We start from the raw sequence: 23,158 nt of genomic DNA on the forward strand, positions 1-23,158 counted from the left end.
ACGAAGGAATTTCCTCCTCAAAGCCTCGCAGACCAGCTAAATGTCACGATGTAGCGAGGTTCAACGTAAAGTTCAGCATGTGTTCAGAGCCACTGACGCACAAGCTCGTCCTTCATGGTGCAATTTATTTGGCATTTGATTAGATGTACATCTACCTCAGAAAAAACACAAGCTCCCCTGCAAATTAAGCATTTCTTTTTTAAATGGTAAAGGCTATGAAATAAACATCAATGAAATGTAGCATCTGCTGTATTGTACATAAAACATTTCAAACCCCGCTCCCCCTCCAAATCCAAAAAACAAGCTCTCACGCCACCATCAACACCACCTTCTAGCACAGAAACTACAGTGTAAATGCAGCCGGATGGGTTGTGGTGGGCACGTTTTGGATGCATACGGGGATAATTAAACTATATGCAGGAGTCTTTTGAGCCTACTGTACAGGACACATGGTTGAGCATAAAACATTTTTGTCCAAATCAAAAAGAACAAAAACTAAAACTAAAAATCTCTCAGCATGCCAAAAGATTAAAAACATGCACCACAGGTCGAAAACGCAAAAAAAGCAAAAGAAACTTGATTTAAAATAAGAAAAAAAAAACATAAGAAAAATCAAACTGAATACATCATTTCCTAAACACACATGAACACTTTCCCACAATTTCTGTGAACATGATTTTGTTTCTTGGACAATCCACTGTGGATTGTCAAAGTAAAGAAAAAAAAAGGGGGGAGGGTAGTTTAAACAAAAATAAAATAAAATAAAAACAAGCAAAACCCCCCCCCCCCCAAAAAAAACCAACTTCTTTTTACATACAATACATTCAAACATAAGTTATACAGATGTGCACAGTCTGACATGTTTAAGCCGTTTTTCCCTCCTCGAGGCAGATCATGAGCGGCTTGGATGCTGGTGGTTGTGGGTCAGCTCTGATCTGCAGACGATTACTCCTCTGATGATTGACACCGTAATTCTCCCCAAGTATACAGACCCTCATCACTGACACATTAAAAAAAATAAATAAATCCCGCCGCTGCAGTTGGTGACATCCCATCACTAACTGAAGACAAACCTCAGTAACGGAGTTGCAACTGCATGAAGAATAGCACAGAAACGCACCTGATCCAACCGAGGGAGGAATTAAATCACAAAGAAAATGCAGAATTATCCTGGAAAGAGTTGGTAATGAAACAGAAGCAACTCTGGATGATTATACGACTTAATGATTGGAGCATTTATCTCATATAAATGATTTTTTTTTTTTTTGGGTTTTTCAAACTTGATCTTCACATATACGCTCATAAAGCCTTTTGTCGCTTTGTTGATGGACAGGGAAAGAAAATCAGCCTATATCTATCCCACAATTAAACAATCAAGGTAACGACCTGCAGCCATAAATTATTATCAAAAAAAAAGAAAAAGAAAAAAAAAGAGCACAACATCCTTTGACACTACGACGCCACATGTCAGCTTCGCCCGATAAAAACCCCACAGCAGGAAATTTAGCCGTATCTCGCGAGGTTGAACCTCTCAACTACAAAACATGTTTTTCTGCAAACTTGCTCTAAAAACCTGGAAGACGGCTTCGTGTGTCAGACTAATAAACACCAGGGGACAGTTTCTGTACGCGCTGCAACAGACTGTGGGGTGGATGAGAAAGTTATCGTAGCCTGAACACTGATTGATACGTATGTGTTTGAAAGTATGCCGCAAACACAAACAAAAGTTGGCTCTTCTGTCCGTATGCGGTTATTTTTCCTCGTGCTGTTACAAATCTGACCAAAGGGTGTATTTGCACTAGGGGCTTTGTTTTTTTATGACCAGCAGGCCCGTTTTGAGATGTTTGAAAAGCTTTTCTCAGTCTGGGCTAAAAGCAGAAGTGTGGCCTTCTCAGCCTGGATGTAGAGTTTTTGTCTCTTTGCTCCTTCAGATGTCATCGTCTTTAAAAAAAACAAACAAAACAAAACAAAAACACTCTGATGAGTCTGTACAAACTGTAACTGTCCTCTCTGCAGTCAGCATTTTGTGCTCCTGGTACGGAAAACATCTACGACCCTCCTCCAACTGTGGGTAACGTGCAGGTGTCTGCCCACAGTCTTATACCACGGTGCTGAGGGAGGAGGCGCAGTCTGCAGGCATGGAGACGGGGGCGTGGCCATCTGTCGGTGTGTCGGGCCCCACCAGGAGGGTGCTGCTGTCTATGGAGTCCTCCCTCTCCTGACAGGACGGCGCGGAGTCTGGCACCGGGCCTGTCGCGTTGGGAATATTGGCCTGGAGCCCGTCACCCATGGCGTTCATCTGGCTCGGCACGATGGAAACCCCACCATGCCCTGAAGATACAGACGCAGACAGAGAAGTGGGAAACGAGCATTTATCACTCCGCACATGACGATGTTTGTAAAGAACAAGAGAAAAGGATGTGCGCCTACCGAGGTCCACGTAGAGGAGGCTGTCTGGGTTTATGGAGGCTTCGTATGGAGGAGGGGGGTCGTCGGGATGCTGGATGTCGGGGTATTTGTAGGCTGCATAAGGCGGAGGAGGCTCTTGGAAATGAAAAGCGCCTCCCTCCCCATCATCGGACAGATGCAGGGGAGTGAGACCAGTGCCGAAGGCGTCTGGGCCGTAGTCAAAGCCTGGGACTCGTCTTCCAAGGTTAAAGTGGTGCACTGAGATTAAAGCAGAGTTTAAAGTTTAAGGTGCATTTAAAGTGAGCTTTTTGGATTATTCAGACCATCTAAAAATAATAATAATAATAATAATAATAATGGATTGCATTATCATCTCTGTCTTATTGCTGTTTTATCGCACTTAAGATGCTTTGAAGATGGCAACTGACTGAGTGGTCGCAGATCTGGTCTCCGTTTCCAAAGCAACCACTTCAAAAACAACAAGATTGTAAGTTGTCACAAAAACTTTGTGCTGCCATCTCCAATAACCTATTTCCCCAATGTGACTGCAGCAACAGCCAAGACTGTTGTTACTCTCATTTGTATGAAGATGCAGAAAAATAGAAATAAATGTAAAATAGAAAAAAAAAAAACAAATACATTTTAGCTGTATAAAGCATAAAACAAGAGGGGAAATTAAACGAATTAATAAAAATAAGTAGCTTAAAACATAAATATCAATATTTAGAATTAATTTCAACAATTATTTTATTTATTTATTTACTGTTGTTTGTGGCCGTTTTTGCCATCCTTATTGAGTTTTCATTTTTAGAAAGGAAGATTTTTATCTCAGCTTTTTAAATCGTTCCTCATACAGACAAAGATTAAAAAGTGACCACAGGTGTAAACTTTGGATCTCAGTGCTGCAACACTTTACTCACAGTTTCCTCCAATCAGCGTTTCGATGCGTTCACGTCTTCTCTGACGGAGTCTGTGTACCATGAAGAGCAGCAGAGAGAGGATAAGGAAGGACGAGATGCAGCTGACGATCAGCCTCATCCCGCTGGCCATCGAGTCAAACAGACTATTCCCATCTGACGGAGAAGATGGGAAAAATCTAATCAAATCAGGATATGTCCTTGCAAACGTACTTTGTTAAAAACGTTCTTTTGCTGAGCTTCGAAGGAAATTCTGCACCGTTTATGTGTGAATGTGACACAATTTGCACATTAAACAACACTTTCACATCTTTTCCTTGCAGCACTATTTAGAAGAGGAGCAGGAGCTAATTGTTTATATAAATTAGGCAATTTGAATCCTCCTGACTCATTTAACTTAATATACTGAATATCAAACAGTGTAAAAATGTGTAGGTGACGAATCGTGATGCAGAATAACATCTTATAGGACTACGAGCACTGGAAGGCTTCTAATCACTGATAATCATTACACACTGGTGGTGGTGGTTTGTAACCAGTGGGATGTGTTTGGATGCGGTGGTAGTACCTGGATCGAGGCAGGTGAACTTGCAGCACTCTTTGGGATCCTTGCGGAAGTGCTGGCAGCCTTGTGGCCGCTCACACAGCGCGGCGACGCACATCTCAGGCTCGCCGTCATGACACGTGCAGCTGAGACACGGGTCGTCTCCTTTGGGGGTGAAGTAGTAGCCCTCGTTTACGACATTGTCTTTTATATCCACGCACGTTTGCCCTGTGGCACAGAGAATATCAAAATAAACACATGGCCCCAGCGGAGCAAATAACTGACACATTTTTGATAACAAACAGAAAATTAACCCGTACTCCTCTTGCACAGAAACGGAAACTTCTTGTAGCAGTTCTCAGCGTGCCAGCTGTGCAGGCCTCGCTCGTTCATGCTTTTGTACTGAAAGCGCTGCAGCTGTGCACAGAAGACATTGTCTTGGGTGGCGGAGGCCTCCCCCAAGTCTTTCAGACCCTCAGGAGGCAAAAACACCTGCATAGAGCCTGAACACAAACAATTCACACATTAAAGCATTCAAATAAATTACAGAAGACAAACAGCACATGTAGGTACTTCACAAAGCTGAATCTTTTATACCTTTGTATGCTACTTCCCAGCGGCCATCCAAGGAGTGGCTCTGATTGGTGATCACATACTGGTAACCCACCCAAAATCTGAAACAAACAACACCACTTACACCATGTCTAGTGATGACGCATTAGCTACTACCAGCCACTAGATGGCCTGCAACCAGCTACAGAGCAGTATAACATCTAAAACAACAAGCACACGCACTTCTGCAATATCTTCCTTATTAAAAAAACAAAAACAAACCAGAATTAAAGCAGAAGTTTAAAGACTGAAATGAGATCTCTGTTCAGGAACTGAAACCTGGCAGCTTATTTCTGTGGCAATAAAGAAAACTTACTTGCACTGATCTCTGCACACTTTATCGTCAAAGTCCACCTCGATCTTCAGTATGAACTGCAGCTCCTCGTTGGTCACAAACGTGGCCAACGAGCCGTTGACTTTCTGACACGTATCCACGGCCTGCCAGTAGTTCTCGTTCTTCAGGTACACTTTGTAGCAGCTCGCTGTTTTCTCGTAGTGATGCCACCCGCTGGGACATTTCTCTGCAGACAGAGAAGACAAGAGTGAGCACATGATCGCCATGCAGATTCGATTCAAATAAACCTGCTGAGAGCAAAGTGAGACACTTACTGTTGAAGCGCACCGGCTGAGCCACACCGATGACGTCTTCCACCTGGTCGTACCCGCTGCCATAACGAAACCTCTCCTCTTTTATAACAGCACAAATCAAGACAAAAAGGTTAAAAAAGTGGACTTGTTTGTACGTTCTGCCATAACAAATGTAACTGAGAACAACAGATGGTGTTTTCAGTGTGTAGGATAATTGTTAACAGCCCGCGATAATATTTAGAAGTCAAAACCACCACACATCAGTGAAAATAAGATATATACTGAGGCTGATTCTAATCTGAGGAATATGAAAGCAGAAGCAATGCTTTGCTGACCGTGCAGATAGCATCCTCTACTATGTTTTATCAGGAGTTCACAGAGACTAAAGTCTAGACTGAGGGAAGCACCCCAGTACCGTCTATGTGCAACACAATATAATATACACTTTTTAATGACAAAGTTGTTAATGCGATGGATCTCTTGCTACTCTTTGACTAGCTAGTAAGAAAATAAAGTACGTAGGTATGTTACAAACTATAAAGAAAACACACTGTCTCAATTGTGGCATCTTTACTACTTTTTCTTAGTATAAACTAGAAGAAAAAGATCAGATTTAAAAACGGGGAATATGCTTGATCTCTTAGAGCACATATGATATATCAGCAGATAATAGGTGTTTACTGATATTGGCATTTATAACAGCTGATAAATGAGCATTTAAAATGTAAAAAGACAAGAGAAACAGCCTTCAAATGCTTTTCTGTGTTGATGCTGCATAATCTGTCCACCAGAGGGCCCTCTGTAACTTCCCTGTTAGCAAAACACCTCTGGCACAACAACCAGAGGTGTGTTGCTTTTTTTGATGGTGGCTATATTGGACAACGGATGCTGGATTTGGAGCAGGCAGGAAGGAAGAGAGGACGACCTCAGAGGAGGTTCATGGATGTGGTGATGTAGAAAAGAGGACAGGCTGGTGTGAGACAATGGTGACCCCTGAAGGGAGTAATGGGTAGCAGATAAAAAAAGACTATTTCTCTGTTACATGACTCAATGAGATTTTGTTCTTGACTGATGCTTCAAAAAGGAAGGAACTGCAGGCTATAAAAACAGCAAATACTGAAGAACTTAACTGAAAAAAACCCACCAAATTTGAGGAGCATACACTTTGTTTACATTTATAACAGCATTTATTTTGATTTTGCACTGAGATTCATGACAACTAGAGATGGCACGATACCACTTTTTTAATGTCCGATATAGATATCATAAATTTGGATATCTGAAGATACCGATATGAATCCGATAGTGTAATTTTTAATCAATAAAACTTCTTTAAAAAAAAAAATAAAAAAAAATATCTTGCTGCATTTTGTATAAGTTCATATTCAAGTCTAAAAACAAAACAAAACACTAAAGCTATTCTGCTATATTTGTATGCAAAAAATACACTGCACCCAAAATATTTCATAGTTCAGCAATACTGATCAATCTAATAAACTTAAACCTGCACCATCCTTCCTATTCTGGTGTTTTAAAGAGTACTTAGCAGAAATATTAAACAACCTAACTAATAGGGATGTCAACTACCTGCAGAAAAAAAAAATGGGGAACAGCTAGACATTTTAAATGTGCCCCCGTTTCCCTGTTAATGCCCTATCGGCCCCCTGCATAACTTTGCTAGATCCGCCCCTGCACAGTTGCCAGCCGTCAGCTACGTAGAAAAAGATTCTGGTGTAGAAATTAATATTAAATAAATTCTAACAACAGCGTATCACGGTTAAACTTGCTGCTGTTGTTTAGCCGCTGGTTTCCTTTTTCTGGTGCAAAGTGGGCCAAAAACTAACAAGAGAGACGGACTCGCGACAGAAAAGCTGATCAGCCGATCATTGATCAGTTTCATGATTGAAGTAGCAACAGGAGAGGGAGGGAGAGAATGAGAGGCAGTCGCTCCATATATTGGTTGTTAAGCTTAACGTGGGAATGCTTTACAAACATTCACAGATGAACTTACACACTTGCTTTACTTCTCTCTGGGTTAACTTTCTCTGAGATGAAATGCCGGTTTGGTAGCGAGGCTCCAAATGCTCAACCAGACCGCCAAGAGGTCTCGCACGCTACAGCCGCTCTATCATGTGACACATATTGGACTGATGTGCTAAGGTTATGAGCTGAGTTACGCCATGTTGCAAGTTTTGTGAGGTGCTTTCGTGATATTTAATGGATTGGATTACATTTTTTATTTCTCTCCGACATCCGATCCAGTAATTTAGGTCAGTATTGGACTAATACGGATACATAATATCGGATCGGTCCATCTCTAATGACAACAATCTGTAGCCACAGTTTTCACTGCATACAGTGACAGGCCTTCAGCTGGGTATTTTCAACTTTTCAAGTTTCTCAACTGTAAAGTTGAGACGTTTCTTCTTGCATCGGCCACTCTGCTGTTATTATAAGATTGAAGGATTGCTTCACCTTTTAGTGTTATTAAAAAAAAGTTAAGTGCCCTAACAAGAACAAAGACTCTCCAGCAAGCCGCTGATTAACGTGACAATAAGCCCTTGACTTGAGTAAGGCTTGCATTTCTCAGTAAGCTCACACTTAAAAAAAACAAAAGGTCAGTAGTTGTCCCTCTAAACATGCAGACTATCAGATATATGAATTTGTCCAGTTTTACTGCTGAATAAACAGAAAGAAAAAGAAGCAGAAGGAAATTACTTCTCAACTTCTTAAGCTGTTCTGTTAAAAATGGGGTTTTACTGCAGAATGAATAGACTTCAGTGTGAACCCTTAATCGTTTAACAGCAGTGCCGGCATGGAGCGTTAACTCGGAGCGTGGACGGCTGCTGTATGGAGGTCACATGCTGCACTCAATCCTTTCACTAACTCCTGTTATGCTGTTAGAGATCTCGGGATAAGGTCTTTCTAGATTTAAGCGGAGAACAATAGGATTTTGTGGTTAGCACTGTTGCCGCACAGCAAGAAGGTCCTGAGTTCAATTCCACCATCAGGCCGGGGTCTTTCTGTGTGGAGTTTGCATGTTCTCCCCGTGTTTGCGTGGGTTCCCTCCGGGTACTCCGGCTTCCTCCCACCGTCCAAAGACATGCAGCTTGTGGGGATAGGTTAATTGATTAATCCAAATTGTCACTAGGTGTGAATGTGCGAGTGAATGTGAGTGTGAATGGTTGTCTGTCCCTATGTGTTAGCCCTGCGACAGACTGGCGACTTGTCCAGGGTGTACCCCGCCTTTCGCCCTATGACAGCTGGGATAGGCTCCAGCGCCCCCCGCGACCCTGAAAAGGATAAGCGGAAGCGAATGGATGGATGGACAATAGGATTTTGGTCAAAGGCTTAGTGACATCTATGCAGTGTAGGACAGATGAACCAGCAGTAAACAAAAACAGAGACACATGTGCAGCCACTCAGCCTTTAACCCTTCTTCCCCCTGCCATCTGACGCTGTCAATAGAGCGGACTCACTGTGAGGGACTATGAGGACTACAAAACCACATCTGAGCAGCTGAGCATAAGCAAATTAGTAAGACAGGACTGTTTATGTGGGTGGTTATTGTATTAAATGCAACTATGCCATGCTGCAGTTCAGACAGGGACGCAAGGGCCAAGATTTACTATTTTTACGTTTGGTAGGAAAAACCTCTGTGATAAAAACAAAGCTATTGTCAGTATCTGTTGAAGAGGTGCACTGAAAGGAGTGGACGCAGGTATTTAAAAGTCATAAAACCTGATCTACTAATGCTAAAGGCAGGTGATTTTACTGCCAACTGTGCTCAATTTAACTCAGTTCTCCAACTTCTCTGGAATGAGAAGGAGAGATGGCATGTGTTCAAAGTAGAAAAACTTAAGGCTGAGCGCCGCATATTTCTGGCCCTCAATACTACCGATATTCACCCAAGTGACATGTAATTCCTAATTTTCCACTTCCGAACTTGCTCAGTAACATACATACACACTGAACACCAAACGTGTGAATGCTCAGTGTCAAAAATAGCACTGTGAAAAAAATAAAAAACACTGACATGGGGCCAGCTGATTTTTCTGAACAAGAAAAGAAAGAAACAGATATTCTGGCTTCATCCAGTTCAGACCCAGTTAGTATTCCAACCGTCTCCTGTAGTGCAAAAGCATGTTTATGGATGGTGTGCGACTTGCTTTGTAGCCGTGTTCCTGTGGGATTACGCTTTAGCAGGAAATCTACAACCTAACTATGTCGAAACTCAACGCATTAGCCTTACATGCACCTCCCTAGAAATGTAACCACACATTGGGTTAATGCAGCCCACAACTACTCTGATTGGTCAATTATTCCTGTGTATGTCTGGCTACTTTTTGGTTCAGTTTTTCAAATTTATCAGTGAGAGCATAAAATAATCGCCTCAATGTAAGGAATAATAATCAATATTAGAACTCACAAATATCAGCAAATTCCTGAAGGGAGATTGTTGAAACTATCAGAATGAAGATGAGGGAGTGTACAAAGAAATGGAAAAAGTCCCCTCAAGCCCCCGAAGAACACTGACCACAACAAAGCATTGACATTGCCTGGCATCGCATGGAAAACACCAGGACACGACCACACTGTAATTAACATGTAATGCACCAGCACAAGAGTAAGTGCAAGCTGTGGGCTCCACAAAGCTTCCCTGCACAGGTCTGGCGCACTGGCGACCTGTCCAGGGTGTAGCCAGGTGGGATAGGTGGGATAACTCCAGCCTCCATACAACCATGAGCTGGATAACCGGTTTAGATGGAAGGAGATTACCCAGAAAACAAAAACATATTGATTTTCCTTCAGCTGCCTCTCATTGATCTGAGCTGCCATGCTCTTTCAAAGAGAAAGCACATGTCCTGTTCATCCTGCTCTTTTACTCCATCATATTCCTTAATACACACTCACTCAATCAACTCTTCTGTATGTAGATGTCACTGCTCATTAATGACATGGACTAACAGCGTCTTTGTTTACAAACTGAGGCACTGATGGCTGATCACCTGCAGATAACTTCCATTTACCCTGTATACTAAATCTGTGCATATATTCACCTGAACATCTCTCAGTTTGGCTTGATTAGATTGCGCTACATCCTCCACACCTGTATTCAGAGCTGCTCAGCTGTGGTCTGATCATCCAAGCGTGAAAAGGTTCTAAAAGGTTCTGGGTGTTGCTAGACTTTCCAAAAATCAATCATGTTATGGGTGTTAGGTAACAGACTGAGTGTGAAAGGGCTTAAGTGAGCTGCACTCACGGGGACAGTCCATCTCGTCACTCTTGTCCTCACACGCTGTCCAGCCGTCACACTGCCAGGACATCGGGATACACTGCATCTTCCCACTGCGGCAGGCAAACTGCCCGGGGCTGCAGCGCTGCTCTGAAATACACACAAAAAAAGAGGGTTTATGTGGTTAAACCTGCACATAACCAAGGCCTTTTTCCTAAGAAGAGAAAAACCATTTAAACTCAGAGTGCAGCAGTCTGAATGGCGCCGTGTGAGCTTTCAAGGCAGTTAATAAAATAAGATGTCTGAGATGGCGAATGGGTAAATGTACAATTAGAGCTGCTTGATCACGGCAAAAATCATCATCACCATTACTTCGTGAGTATTGACATTGGGATGATTTAACACAACTGCTTACACGCTCAAAACAAAAACAACAACAACAAAAAAACCACAACAGGCCAAATGCAAAGGAAAGGGATGCACTTTTTGGCCAAACAAGAGCATTATTGGAAAACACACAACGTTATTATGTTAATAAATGAGTGGAAGACAAAATTGTAACTGAATAAAAATTCAATCAACTGTGCTTCCTGTGATTGTGACTGTCCTAATTATTACTCTTAGGGTACTCTTAGGGCAGAGCTACTGTCCTAAGAGTAGCTCTGCCACTTTAACAGAATTTGTCTGGTATTTCCTTTGACGTAGTGGTGTCATTTCTGTGCCTAGGAAGTAATAGTGACCCTTAAGCCCCTTAAGCAAGGGGCGGAAAAAAGCCACAGCCGCTAGCGATCACGTATGTTTGGATTTCTTAAACTTTATCAGAGATGTCGATCAACTGCAAGGAGGAAGATAATCTGCAGAGCCATTTCATCATGTCTGCAAGCCACTGCGTTATGTTTATAGCCTGACATTAATAGAATCTGCTGCTAAGAGTATTTCATGATATTCAGTAACATTAGAGCGCTGAGTACTCCTGCAAGCAGTTCAGTGATGACAGCAACTCAAGAAGAAGCCTAAGGCACACAGCAGACAATACTGAACTTCTATGTTCTGTCTGTTTAGCGGCCTATGAAATAAACTGAGCTTTCCCGATGCAGTTAAACAGCTCAGTGGGCAGTGTCAACATTACTGATCATCAGATCAATAACTTATCACTATTTGCTTGTTTTTAGATTGTTACAGAAAAGGGTAAGTTCAACATACTCGGGATATCGCTTGCCTTTACTTAAGCTGTCATATGAAAGTACATATACTTCTGTTAAGTGTTTCCAGCTGGGCATCGTGTACCTGGAGTTAGGGCTGCTCAATTAATCAAATTTTAATCACGATTACGATCTGGGCTTTCAACGATCATTAAAAATGACTGAGCCGATTATTAGCCCCTCCCTCATTTATCCGCGACACCTTAAAGGCCGGTCCGTGAAAATATTGTCAGGCATAAACCGGCCCTTGGCGCAAAAAAGGTTGGAGACCGCTGATTAAGAGGACCCGAGGGAAGCTCGGAAAGCTAAGCAGAAGTTATTTGGAGAGGAGAGTGACTGCCGTTGGTTGAAAAGAGAGGTAAAAAAAAAAAAACCTCAGTGGTGTTGTACACTATTTTATATTATTTTTTAAAGTCATTATTCAATACATTGTTATTGTTAACCCTTTAAAGCTGGTCAGAGCACCATGCTCCGTTTTGTGTAACATTTTTAAATCCCTGTAGAACCTGAACCGTGTAAGCGAGGAGTTTTACTTACATCTTATGCCATCAGCTTGTCCTCGGTCACAGTTTCCTTCCACATATAGCTTTGCAAAAGTTGCATAAAAAGCGCTTGCAGAAACAAAAACATAATATTCCAGAAACACGCTTTGCCGATCCGATCAGCTGTTCGTAACACTTCCCACAGTGAAATAGACGTCAGCGCAAACTATCGCATGTCCGCCATTTCCTGCCCGAAACCGGAAGTGACATAATTTTCGCGGAAAATGTAGTTTTTTACTTGTAGGCTTTAAAAGCCTATACTGGTGTTTTTATAAGTCATGTTTGACTTTTCTGAATAGTTTCTGGGATGCTTGCAACTCGAACTGCACTGCTGGAAATAGTTTATTTTGATGCACCTGCTGTTTTTAGATTTCCTGTTGTTGTAAACTATTTTTTGCAACTTTTTTGTATTTAAAAGTTTTGAGGGATAAACCTCTTAAATTTCTCCAAGTAGAAATATATGTAAAAAAAAAACAAAAACGATTTTCAATTTTTTTCTAGTTTATTGCACTTTTTTGCAATTAATGTAGTTACTATGGACTTAATGCATACATATTATTAAAATATGGGCTATAACAGTTGTATAGCAACTTGAAATGCTCCCACAAATGGCACTACAACATATAAAAAAATAATATAAGCTCTGGTGGACTTGGTTCTATAGTAGGTCGTAAGGGTTAAATAAATATTGTCAAATAATCGAGATCTCAATTTCAGTGAAAATAATCGTGATTATCATTTTTGCCATAATCGAGCAGCCCTACCTGGAGTCAAATGTTTTAACCGATGCATGAAACAATACATTTTTAGACATAAGTGGTAATGGCTGCCGTTTTATTTGTGAATATTTATTACACGGCGTGCTGCGGGGAAAAGCCTGTTCTAACGTTTGAGTCTACGGTTTAGTTTTTAGCACCTGGCGGCTCTTTTTTGCTTCTCATCCGTAAATAATCTGCTCTTTCACGTGATTCAGTTTATTTTGAAAAGTCTCAACAGGCTCTTGATCTTTATTCTGAAAGGTTTATGTGGAAAATAAACAAGCGGACACCAATGGTTTTATCGTTGTTGTTGCTAACGACAACTCATAAAAACAGGCGCTTGTCCGACCGTACTGTGGTTATATTAAATATAAGAGAAAGAGAGAACTTTAAGAAATTAATATAGCCACTACAGTGACCATCAAAACGATGAAAAAATATTGCCGTAAACAGTTTATTTTGCGACACCACGAAACAAACGATAGCGTAAAATGAAACGATAGACGTTTTTATATCGTCATCCGATATATATTATTATATCGAACAGCCCTAGGACAGAGTGAATGAAAATAAAAACTGAAATTTAAGTTCCTTTCCTTAATACAGGGTATTATTTTCAACAATAGATTTAACAGTTCTGCCCATTAGAGATCAGACTGTGCTACATGAAGCCCATTAACTAAAATCTGTTTTAGCCCACCTGGTTTATATTAAAATATAAATTTGACTGCTTTAAAAGGACTTTTAGTTTAATACAGGGTGACTCTTATATTGAAAATCTGCTTGAAAACCCCAAAAACATACTGTGCTTACCTGACAATAATCTTGCCAGAGCTACCCGTGGACCTGAAACAAATAGAAAAAAAAGAGTGACTAGCCTGTATATCAGTGTGTCGTCTTTCAAAAAAAAAGTAAAAATATATTTCATTTAATCCAGTCCGATTTAAAAAAAAAAAAAAAAAAAAGTTATTTTTTTTAATCCTTTTTATGCTGCTCGTGATTTTTTTCTTTATTTCTTACTGTCACCTGTTCTCTCCACCCTCTTGTTTGTGAGGACACAGGTAGTCATGTAAACCTGCAGAGGAGCTGCATCACCCACTTGCCTGACAAATATAGCAACACTATTTTTTTCTTAGAAGAGAGAGAAAGGGAGAAAAAAAAAGCTTATTTAATTTAAAACCAGACCTCCAGCTTTGAAAATCAACACAGCTGCGACCACAACCTAAACTGGACTTCAGTGTTAAATATTATTTATTTGTACTACAGGTGGTGCAAAATAAATAAGCAATTACAAGAAAAAAAAAAAACAGATTTCCCAAATAAAAGCTGTCAGTTAGTTATAAGAGTTAGTTTTGATGTCAGATTTTCTAAATAAAAGTTATTTCCCAGATGTCTGACTTCATTACCATCATACTTCAACTTTTATAGCCAAACTATTTAGCTACCGTTCTTTTGCAACAAGCATTAAAGCCCAACAACACCACCGGATTTCCAGAAAGCCTAGTTCTGATTGCTGCAACCTTACTGCACAAGGATTCCTTAGACACTAACAACCCTGTGGGAACTTCTCACTGGGCTTTACACCATGATTTAAGCATTAAAAAGCTTTTTCTAGTATTGGACTGTACATCCCTATTTTATAGAGAAGCAGGATGAAGAAAAAACCCCACATTGTGGCTGGGATGAATTCATTGCAATTTGTTCTTGGAAGCATTACAACGCTACCAGTTCATCTATATTTCAGTGTAATGCTTGTCCGAGGGTTAAACAGCGCTAGAGTTGTTAATTTAAGCTTCGGAAAGCTAATGTTAGATCGAAGCAGTGCTACTGAACCTGTAACCCTTAAGGTTAACAAGATCACACAGTCCACGGGTGTTTTAATAGCCATCTCACACAGAAATGTCACCTCTTGGTTAATGCTAAGTGGACTGAGGTGCATTACAGACACATCTCAGTCTCCAGGGAGTGAGTGCATCATCAAACTTGAATGTGTGTCAAAATGACAGATAACTTTAAAGACATTAACAATTAAACACATTAGAGGGAGCTAATAATAATAATTCATCCTTAAGTTTATGATAAATAATTGTTGGCGGATGGGTTAAAAAGCTTTGTTTACGGTAATCAAACAGGGGCAGAAGGTGATGGCCCTTAGTTGGAAGCAGGCTTGTTTTAGAGTCCGATTTTTTTTTAAATCTAATGCCCCAGTTCAATCAGTGCATTGAATGAAGCTTCGCTCAGATTCCCTCATATTTGCCCTCTTAAAGTCATGACATTATGACTGCAGGCAATCATATTTCAAAAGTGAGGGGATTTCCCCTTTAAATGCTTCCACAGGGGGGATTTATACACTTTGGGAGGGATCAGGGTCAGTTTGAGGATCAAACTGTTGGGGGGATAAGCCGAGTGAGCTCAAGACTGGAGGTCCGAATAACCGATAAGTAACGTGCAGGTCACTGGTTTGAGTCCCTGTTCAGATGAAGGCACTTCCTTTTTCTCCAGAGTGTGATCCTAGGTGTCTTAAGTAGATTTAGATGTCTGCACTCTGTCAATTTCACATCTTTTAAGTCTCATAGAAACATGGAAGGAAAGCACATCAGACGTTGTCCACATTGGATGTCAATTCATCTTTGGAGCAATTTGGACCAGTCCGGTGCAATGCTTTTAATTGTTTTGGGTATTTTCCTACATTATAAATGCTAATTTGAGGCCCTAGTTTCTGATATATAGTATTCTCCATGTGCAGGAAGCAAACAAGACTTTTATTAGCAGTTCTGGTTTCTATTTTGAGTCTTACTGACTAGCACAGACTTGGAAAATAGGAATACATTGGCTGAAATGAATCTCAAACACATCAACACTTTGTCCAATCACAATTCAGCTATTTATTGAGTTTAAATAAAAAGCTCCTTACTCATAGTCAGACTGCAAACAGTGACTGAAACACAAAAAAGGACATCCAGACTTATGTGTGATTTTTCTTTTATGTGGATACCCACCGGCTATGGTAGTAGCTAAGGATTTTGGGAAGTGGCGACCCTGAAAATTGATCATGAGGACAGGTTGACTTTCCATGCTTTTTATTTACAGAAAGATAAATAAAACACAGCCCAATAAAACCTCTGATAAAACCTCTGATATGCCACAATAAAAGCTGCTTCAAATCAAAATCCCTAGTGTTTCAGTGGACACTAGCAATACAGTTTATTGAAACGCGCATGCTTTTATTGTGAAACATTTTCTTGTGTATTAAATATATTACAAACGAATTAACCAATTACCTTATAATGTACATGTTTGCAGACTTGCTAAAGAAAACAAGCCTCTTGCTGTGTGTAGCTGAATAAACACTTTCATCAGAGAAGGATGTGAGCTTTTTCCTCTTCCCTACAAGGCTGCCAGATAATTGTAACAAATCCTCCGACAGGGAACAATATTTTAATTTAAAAAATTTTCCCCATACATTTCCCACTAATGAATATTGCAATAAGACTTGTTGCTAAGGCTAAGAAGCAAACAAAGCCAAATCCAGCTTGTTACTGGCTGACTCTTTATATAGTTACATGTGCTCCTTCAGAACTATAAAATACAAGCATATGTGCTCCATTTGAATGATGACTGTCTGTGCACATCAGTATTCATGCTTTCAGTGCATAGCTGGTATCTGTACTGCTCGAAAACCCACAAATGCTACTGGAATCAGAATAAGATGCCAGCAGCTGCCTGCTTTAGGTTATCAGACATTACAAGCTGAAATCAGGACTTGTGCATATCCAACCTGTTCATATATCAGAATAACAATGATTAGGCAGTTATTGTTTTGTTACTGCTGCGGGAAAACACAAGGTCAGAAAATCAGAGATCTCAGTTTAGTTAAAGGCAACAGGGGCAAAAAAACAAACAAAAAAAAAAACAACAACTAAAAAACCCCATCCCTTGCCGAGGCTTTTTTTCAGGATTTTATGATCTGTACATGTTGACAAAAGAATCAGCAAACACTGGTTACCCTGAGCGAAGTGAGCCTCTGCATCTCTTATATAACCGACAGGAAAGCACAATAAAGACTATGAGACTGCCCCAGCTCGGTCCCGCTCAAGTGTAACGGCACAGTGAACCGGCCTTGTGCACACGCTGCATCATCTCCAGCTGCTGATGATTCATATCAGCACTGAGCTTTGCTGTTAAAAGCACTGTGTGGGTATGGACATTTATTTCTTTTTCATTGCACCATCTCACATTAACAAGCCATATTTTTATCTGCACCTTGTGCATGAAAGCACTGCTGGTCAGCTTCCTGTGATAATTAACCAAAGTAAAGCGCCTTTCCTGTGCTAACACTGTCAGTTCAGCTGTGAGACACACTTAATATTTAAAATTGTAAACAAAGCTGTGTGACTGGAAGCTACAATGTTATTAGAAAAAGTTAACACTGTTTCCAAAGTAAGTAGTGTCAAAGGGGCAATACGGATTATCTCTATAGACCAATTCACCATGTTAGCTATAAGACGCCTTATGAAATCAGTCCTTGAGTCACTTCTATATTATTTTAAATTCCTCTACAAAAGCAGTCCCCAGCAAACCAGGACGAGAAGTGTCAAAGTGAAAAAGTTTTGCTCTACAGCCAGAAATGTGAAAGGGGATGAGGGCTGTCTTACAGCAATCCTGCAGAAGGAAGTAATTCACCCGTATAGACACTATTTACCCCATAAAACAACCAAATGGAAACCATAACTTAGCCTCATGTCTGGACAATGTTGACATCAAATTTCACGAGTTCTCTCAAGCGCCATATTATCTCATTTACTGCTTTTCGCTAGCTGCCAGAATACACGTACACAGGGTTATTTTGCCCACATGTCATGTTTCAAACATTTGCCTCAGTGACCTTTCAATAAACTGCATCACTGTATTATTGCGTGGCTGTACTTCAAGTCTACCTGTTAAAATCCTCAAACGATAAATGGCACAGGTTGAAACACCGCCAATTTTTTTGTGAAAAACAGACTACTGAACAGCCGACAGTGCAACACAAATCGGCTGCTCAGACCCACAGACAAGACCCAAAGATTAGCTGACTGCAGCTCAAGTTTAAGCTGATGGTTGTGTCAGTCACACTACACAAAAACAACCAAGCTCTGTTCACTTTTATACGCTGTTGGCTGTGCTTAACCTCTTGACTCTTTTTTTAGAGCGCACACTGAAGTTTTTCACTCTCAGACAGCTCGGTTCACCTCTAGTCTCTGTAACCCACAGGACACATGCTAACCACTGGGCCTATCATGTGCATTTCTGCTTTTATCTTAACCATACATACTGCTTCTAGCGTGTATTGTTATGCATCATGCAAATGCAGGAAACCTGCTGATTTGCCTTATTTGCACGTGAAACTCAGCTGGCCAATTGAGATGATCCCGATCACATAGATTTGCCTTAAAATGTGTGACACTTTCAGTGTTGCCTGCCTCATTGGAAAATGCATAATCTGAACCTTTGAGAGTTTGCTGGAGTCAGCTGTGAAACAAATGTAGAAAGCAGGTATGCCCTTTATAAGTGTTAAAAATGTATGAGGATGATGTGGTTTAGCGGGTTACATCAATACCAAGTTAATGTCTCCACAACACGAAGTCTTAAGCAATTATTTACATGTACGTTCAGATTTGGAGTTATACTCCCGCAGTCTTGATCTCAAGTCAAATGACCAAGTCATGGTTGAAATAGTGACAAAAAAAAGCCAGCCCAACTTATAAAAACACAAGATGATGCATTCACTCCTGAGCATTTAAGAAAATCATGACTGTACTATTTGGAAACTCCTAATATAAATAAACATTTGCCCAGGGAACAAACCTCGACACGACCGATAAAAAGCACGCCCTGTTTGGTGTGCCAATTGTTTTCTAGGTGGGAGGTTTCTCCTTTGGATCGAGGCAGACAATAAAGTGTTTATTCATGAGGCTGAACTGATAGTCTGAACTGAATATCAGGATCACAAGACCGGGATTAAAGCAAACCACAAGACGCATTTGGCCTTTCCCTGCTCAAATGGACATCTAAACAGCACCTTAGAAGCTCTGCATTTGAAACAAAAGTAGAACACACTTACAGCAGAGACAAATAATAATTTTTTTTTACCTGTTTGGATTTCTATGACCTTCCAGGTGTATTTTATAATTATTCACTGTCACCAGGGGGCAGCATTTTACCAGTGGATGTGCTCAGGTACTTTCAAACAAGAGCTGCTGTTTAACTGTTGGCATTTCTTTTTAGGTACTGCTGTTTCCTTTGTGCCAGGCTGCAATTATAAAAAGCCTCATTGAAGGTTACACTGACTCACTAAACCATCTTCGAGTTTAAAATGGTATTACACAAAAGTATAGCACAGCACTAGTTCTTATTAAGTGGGCATCTCTTCAACACAATACACACAAGTCAAAGTGATTGTTCCTAAACATCAGTTGATAAGCTCTTACTTTGGGTGGTTTTTACAGATATGAAACAATATTGTGTTAAAATGGAGAGTAGTTTTAAACAAAAAAATGCATTTCTTTGTTTAGGGATTTGATTGTTTCTTTTTCCCTTTTCAAATGTTACAGTGTGTCCTGTGCAGGGGTGCCATGATATTTAAAACAAATACTGCCATGATGTTAATAATAGACATAAATCAGGGTTCCTTTTGCTCAAAATGAGCTTTTGGCAGTGACTTTTGATATTGATCAGGGCGCATGTAGTTAAGGCAAAAAGCCTGTGTTACCTGATTTAACAAACCTTTTCCTTTTATTGTATTTAACCTTAAATCAACTAAACTCAGCTTTAGAAAACTGATTTGCAACACACAATCCCCGTCTTTTGTGGACTCTAAAATATATATAATCATCTAAGAAAGGTGTTTTTCTGGCTACACTCCCTTACCCTACCTCCCTGCTAGGGCTGGGCCATATTATACCGTTCACGGTAATACCGGTATAATGTTAGGCAACGATAGGAAAATGAAATATCGCGATAGAATGGGAGTAAAACGCGCATGCGCAGTGCCTTTGTTTTCATACGCACATGGCCGATTGTTGAGTGAAACAGATGAACCAGAATTGGTTTGTAAAAATGGTGCAACTTCCGTGATGTGGAACTGGTTTGGTGTTTGTCCGTCAGATACACAACAAAGCACATTTTTTTGCAGAACATGCAAGCGGCCGTCGTTATTGTCATATTTGTCGGACTAAGATGCTCTTAAATCTGGGAGTAATCTGGGTCCTAAACTCCATATGCTTCAGGTCAAACAACACTGCAGCATCACTTAGAGTTAAAAACTGTCTAAATTATTTCATCTTTAATAAAACGATCAGCATGCTGCTTTACCAGGTGTAACTATAAAGTTTAACTTCCAGGCATCCATGAAAACAAAAGTTATTACATTTAACGGAGTTAGAAGTTAGCAGGAAGCTAGCGGAAGTTAGCTCGCTAGTTTCGCTAGTTACCTAAGCATGATATTGCATGTTCTGACTGAGAGATTTCTGAAAAAAATCAAACGTACAGCTCTGCTATCACTTCCAACATAAATGAAGACAGGAAACTAAACAGCAGTGACGTTTGTAGGGTTACTGAAGTTGGGCTAGCTGGTATATAATGATGTGCTACGTGATCGCTAGCGACACAGCTATGTTAGCATAACATAAACAGTGAAGCTGGAGGACGAACACTAACACTTTTCCACTTATAAAAGTTAACGTGAAGGTTCCTCATGGTTAGAGACAAATGCAATCGCATGGCAGGATGCTGTAAACGGACCAAACTTCAGTCAGGAGAACAACTGAGATAATCCATCCACAATACGAGGTTAGTCATTAATATACTGCAACAACATGGGAATAGAGCAGCTGCCAGAGAATTCAACATTAATGAATCAATGGTACAGAAGTGGAGGAAGCAAGAAGAATGAGTTTAATAAAGTTTGATTTATCTGACTGCTTTGTTTCGCTTAATGTTCCTTATAATCCCGTGCACCTTATGGTCCGAAAAATGCGTACTGCACACTGCAGTTTAATGTTGCAAAGCACCTCTTTTTAACTTCAGTGGATATTATATATGGTTATGCTCAGGATATGTCAGCCCATTTCTACTGGAAATGCCTTTTGGTTAAACTTTCAGCAAGGAATTTGCATTTGCACTGTTACATTTTTATAAAGCTTTAATGTACATAAAAACCAGCTTCTTGTTTAAGTGAAAATAAATGGAAGGTTGTCTTTTTGCGCTAGTAATGTTGTGGAGTTGTATTTTGTCTCGCATCAATTATATCGTCGGTTATATCGTTATCGCAAATTTTCAAATATATATCGTGATAAATATTTTTGGCCATATCGCCCTGCTCTACTCCCTGCACTAATGTGCTGCAGATTTTTAGTGCAAGCAATTTGTCAAAATAAGACAAAACATCCAATAAATGAAGTTAAACTGAATTTTTCTATACAGATGTTTTTTTGACCACTATATTCATATAGTGGCACCACTAGCCCTGAGTATTAGCTTACGAGCTTATGTTGCCACAGAGACATGACGCATTACCCTTTAATCTCTATTCATCAACTAAGAAGTTTCCTTCAGACAGCTTTATCGTTTTAGCCATCACACTGGTGTGTAGTGCGATGTGCCTGGGCTTGCAGCTCTATGATGTGAGACAGGTTTAGTGATGCAGGAGCATGAATCTCTGACATGCATTTCAAATTGAGGCTTCACGGCGGAAGCGGAGACCAACCCTGGAATGTAGTGAAGCCTAAATACACCTACATTGTTTACAAAGCTTTGAATTGAGCCAAGATATCGTTTCCACCTTGCGTAAGCACAATTAAGTGAATAAATGATTATGAGCTGTATCAAAAGGTCAAAACTAGACGGTTGACTCGAAGCGACCTTGTTTATTTTGACAACAACACACAGCCTTACTTGATTTTCAGGTGAAATAAATTATAATTTCGTTTAGAGATTTCAAGCTGGTGGGCATTACTTTAAAAGATTAAACATAACAAGAGTGCCAGCAGCAGCAGTAAAGGGGTCCTCCCCGCTGTCCAGCAGCAGCAGGAACACGGGTTAAAAAGTACCGGAGTCCCCGGCTTGTGGAGCAGGCCTCCCCGGTGAACCTGCCGCCCCCTGCCTCCAGCTCTAATCCGTTTCTCCCACTTTCTAGCAGAGCCCGGGGGGAATACATGCACAAGAAAAACAACTCGGAGAGGCTATTTACCTGCCCGTGGTGGGTCCGTTAAGGTGAGGACGAAGAGAAGAGAGAAGAGGACGAAACTGCTGCTGTCAGCTTTCGGCAACATTTATCCTCCATTCATAGTAACTCCTCTATCCAGAAATGTAAGATATATTCCGAGGATCTGCACCGCCGCCGCCCTTTCCGAAACTACACCGCGAAAAGCTGAACGCAATTTGTGCCCATTTTCACGCAGTCGGAGCGGCAGCTGAGGGAAGAAAACAGCGTGTGCACAAGCATAGTCGTACCGCTCAGCGACCAGGGTCGTGCTTCCGAGGGGCTAACGTTAGCTAGCTGAGCCGCTCTGCCGTTAACGTCCCGTCCCGCTGCTCGGTGCCGAGCGACTCTCATCCAAGATGGCCGCGGCCTCCCATCACAACAATCCCAAACATGCAGCGCGCACACAGGCCATCAGCTGGAGCCAGGGGCGGGGCTTACTGCGCGCGTGCGTGTGTGTTTGTGTGTGTGCTGAGGCCATTCAACTCTAAATATCGCTAGTTAAATAATTTCTTTGACTCAAGATAAAACTAAAAAGGCACAAGATGTACATCATACTATTATTATTATTATTATTATCATCTCTGGGAAATAATAATATTTAACGTGAGAAAAGGGTTTTAAGACTAATGTATCGAATAAAACGTTCTAAATATAACTGTTATTCTTGTAAATTTAACTGATTGTATTTAGTATTGTCTTTTCTATTTTGTTGTAAATGTATTTAAAACAGTCAGTTCAGTTTAAAGCTGAAAATATTTACTTTCAGATAATTTGCACATATTTCAAGCTGTGTGCACATTTTATGTTTTCTTTTTAGAACTTTTTTTTTTTTAAAGAAAATTAAACTTTAGATAATTTATCCTGCAAAGTTATACAAACCTATGTCAATTCTGAAAGACTTTAAACCAAATAGTCTTTTTCAATAAAAAATTAAGGAAAAAAGCAGCTGAGAAAGAGTATAGTTTAACCCAACAACACTAAATCGTGCCAGACATTTGGAACATGTCTAGATGAAGTTTGTGGAATGTGGATGACAAACCTTGTCCTAAAGCTATTATGAATCTTACTTAAGTTTCCATTCAACCCCTCCAGCCAGTTGGGGCAGA

General features: G+C 40.4%; 1 protein-coding gene across 2 annotated transcripts; it reads right to left on the minus strand.

Annotated features, from left to right (window-relative positions):
• Positions 1–105: 105 nt before the first annotated feature.
• dgcr2 (DiGeorge syndrome critical region gene 2) lies at positions 106–22,430 on the minus strand. Of its 2 annotated transcripts, none has more exons than XM_085279529.1 (11): positions 22,038–22,430; positions 13,622–13,654; positions 10,334–10,456; positions 5,092–5,169; positions 4,799–5,003; positions 4,468–4,544; positions 4,185–4,373; positions 3,895–4,098; positions 3,330–3,482; positions 2,431–2,667; positions 106–2,331 (listed from the first exon to the last, which is right to left on the minus strand). In XM_085279529.1, exons 1-11 carry the CDS (start codon positions 22,117–22,119, stop codon positions 2,099–2,101), a joined length of 1,614 nt encoding a protein of 537 aa, XP_085135655.1. In that variant the 5' UTR covers positions 22,120–22,430; the 3' UTR covers positions 106–2,098. The 2 variants fall into 2 exon arrangements, with proteins under 2 accessions (XP_085135655.1, XP_085135656.1); XM_085279530.1 differs by having other exon boundaries at positions 4,191–4,373; positions 22,038–22,428.
• Positions 22,431–23,158: the final 728 nt, after the last annotated feature.

This window comes from Mchenga conophoros, linkage group LG7 (assembly GCF_057382185.1).
Source record: "Mchenga conophoros isolate Kocher_MC1m ecotype Shallow Benthic linkage group LG7, M_conophoros_male_GT1.1, whole genome shotgun sequence".
NCBI lineage: Eukaryota > Metazoa > Chordata > Actinopteri > Cichliformes > Cichlidae > Mchenga > Mchenga conophoros.

Coding starts and splice junctions, on each gene's coding strand:
- dgcr2 (XM_085279529.1), bottom strand. CDS start 22,119: ATGTTGCCGAAAGCTGACAGCAGCAGTTTCGTCCTCTTCTCTCTTCTC. Junction 5,004..5,091: donor TCAGCCGGTGCGCTTCAACA/GTAAGTGTCTCA, acceptor CTCTGTCTGCAG/AGAAATGTCCCAGCGGGTGG. Junction 4,545..4,798: donor GTGTGCAGAGATCAGTGCAA/GTAAGTTTTCTT, acceptor TGTTTGTTTCAG/ATTTTGGGTGGGTTACCAGT.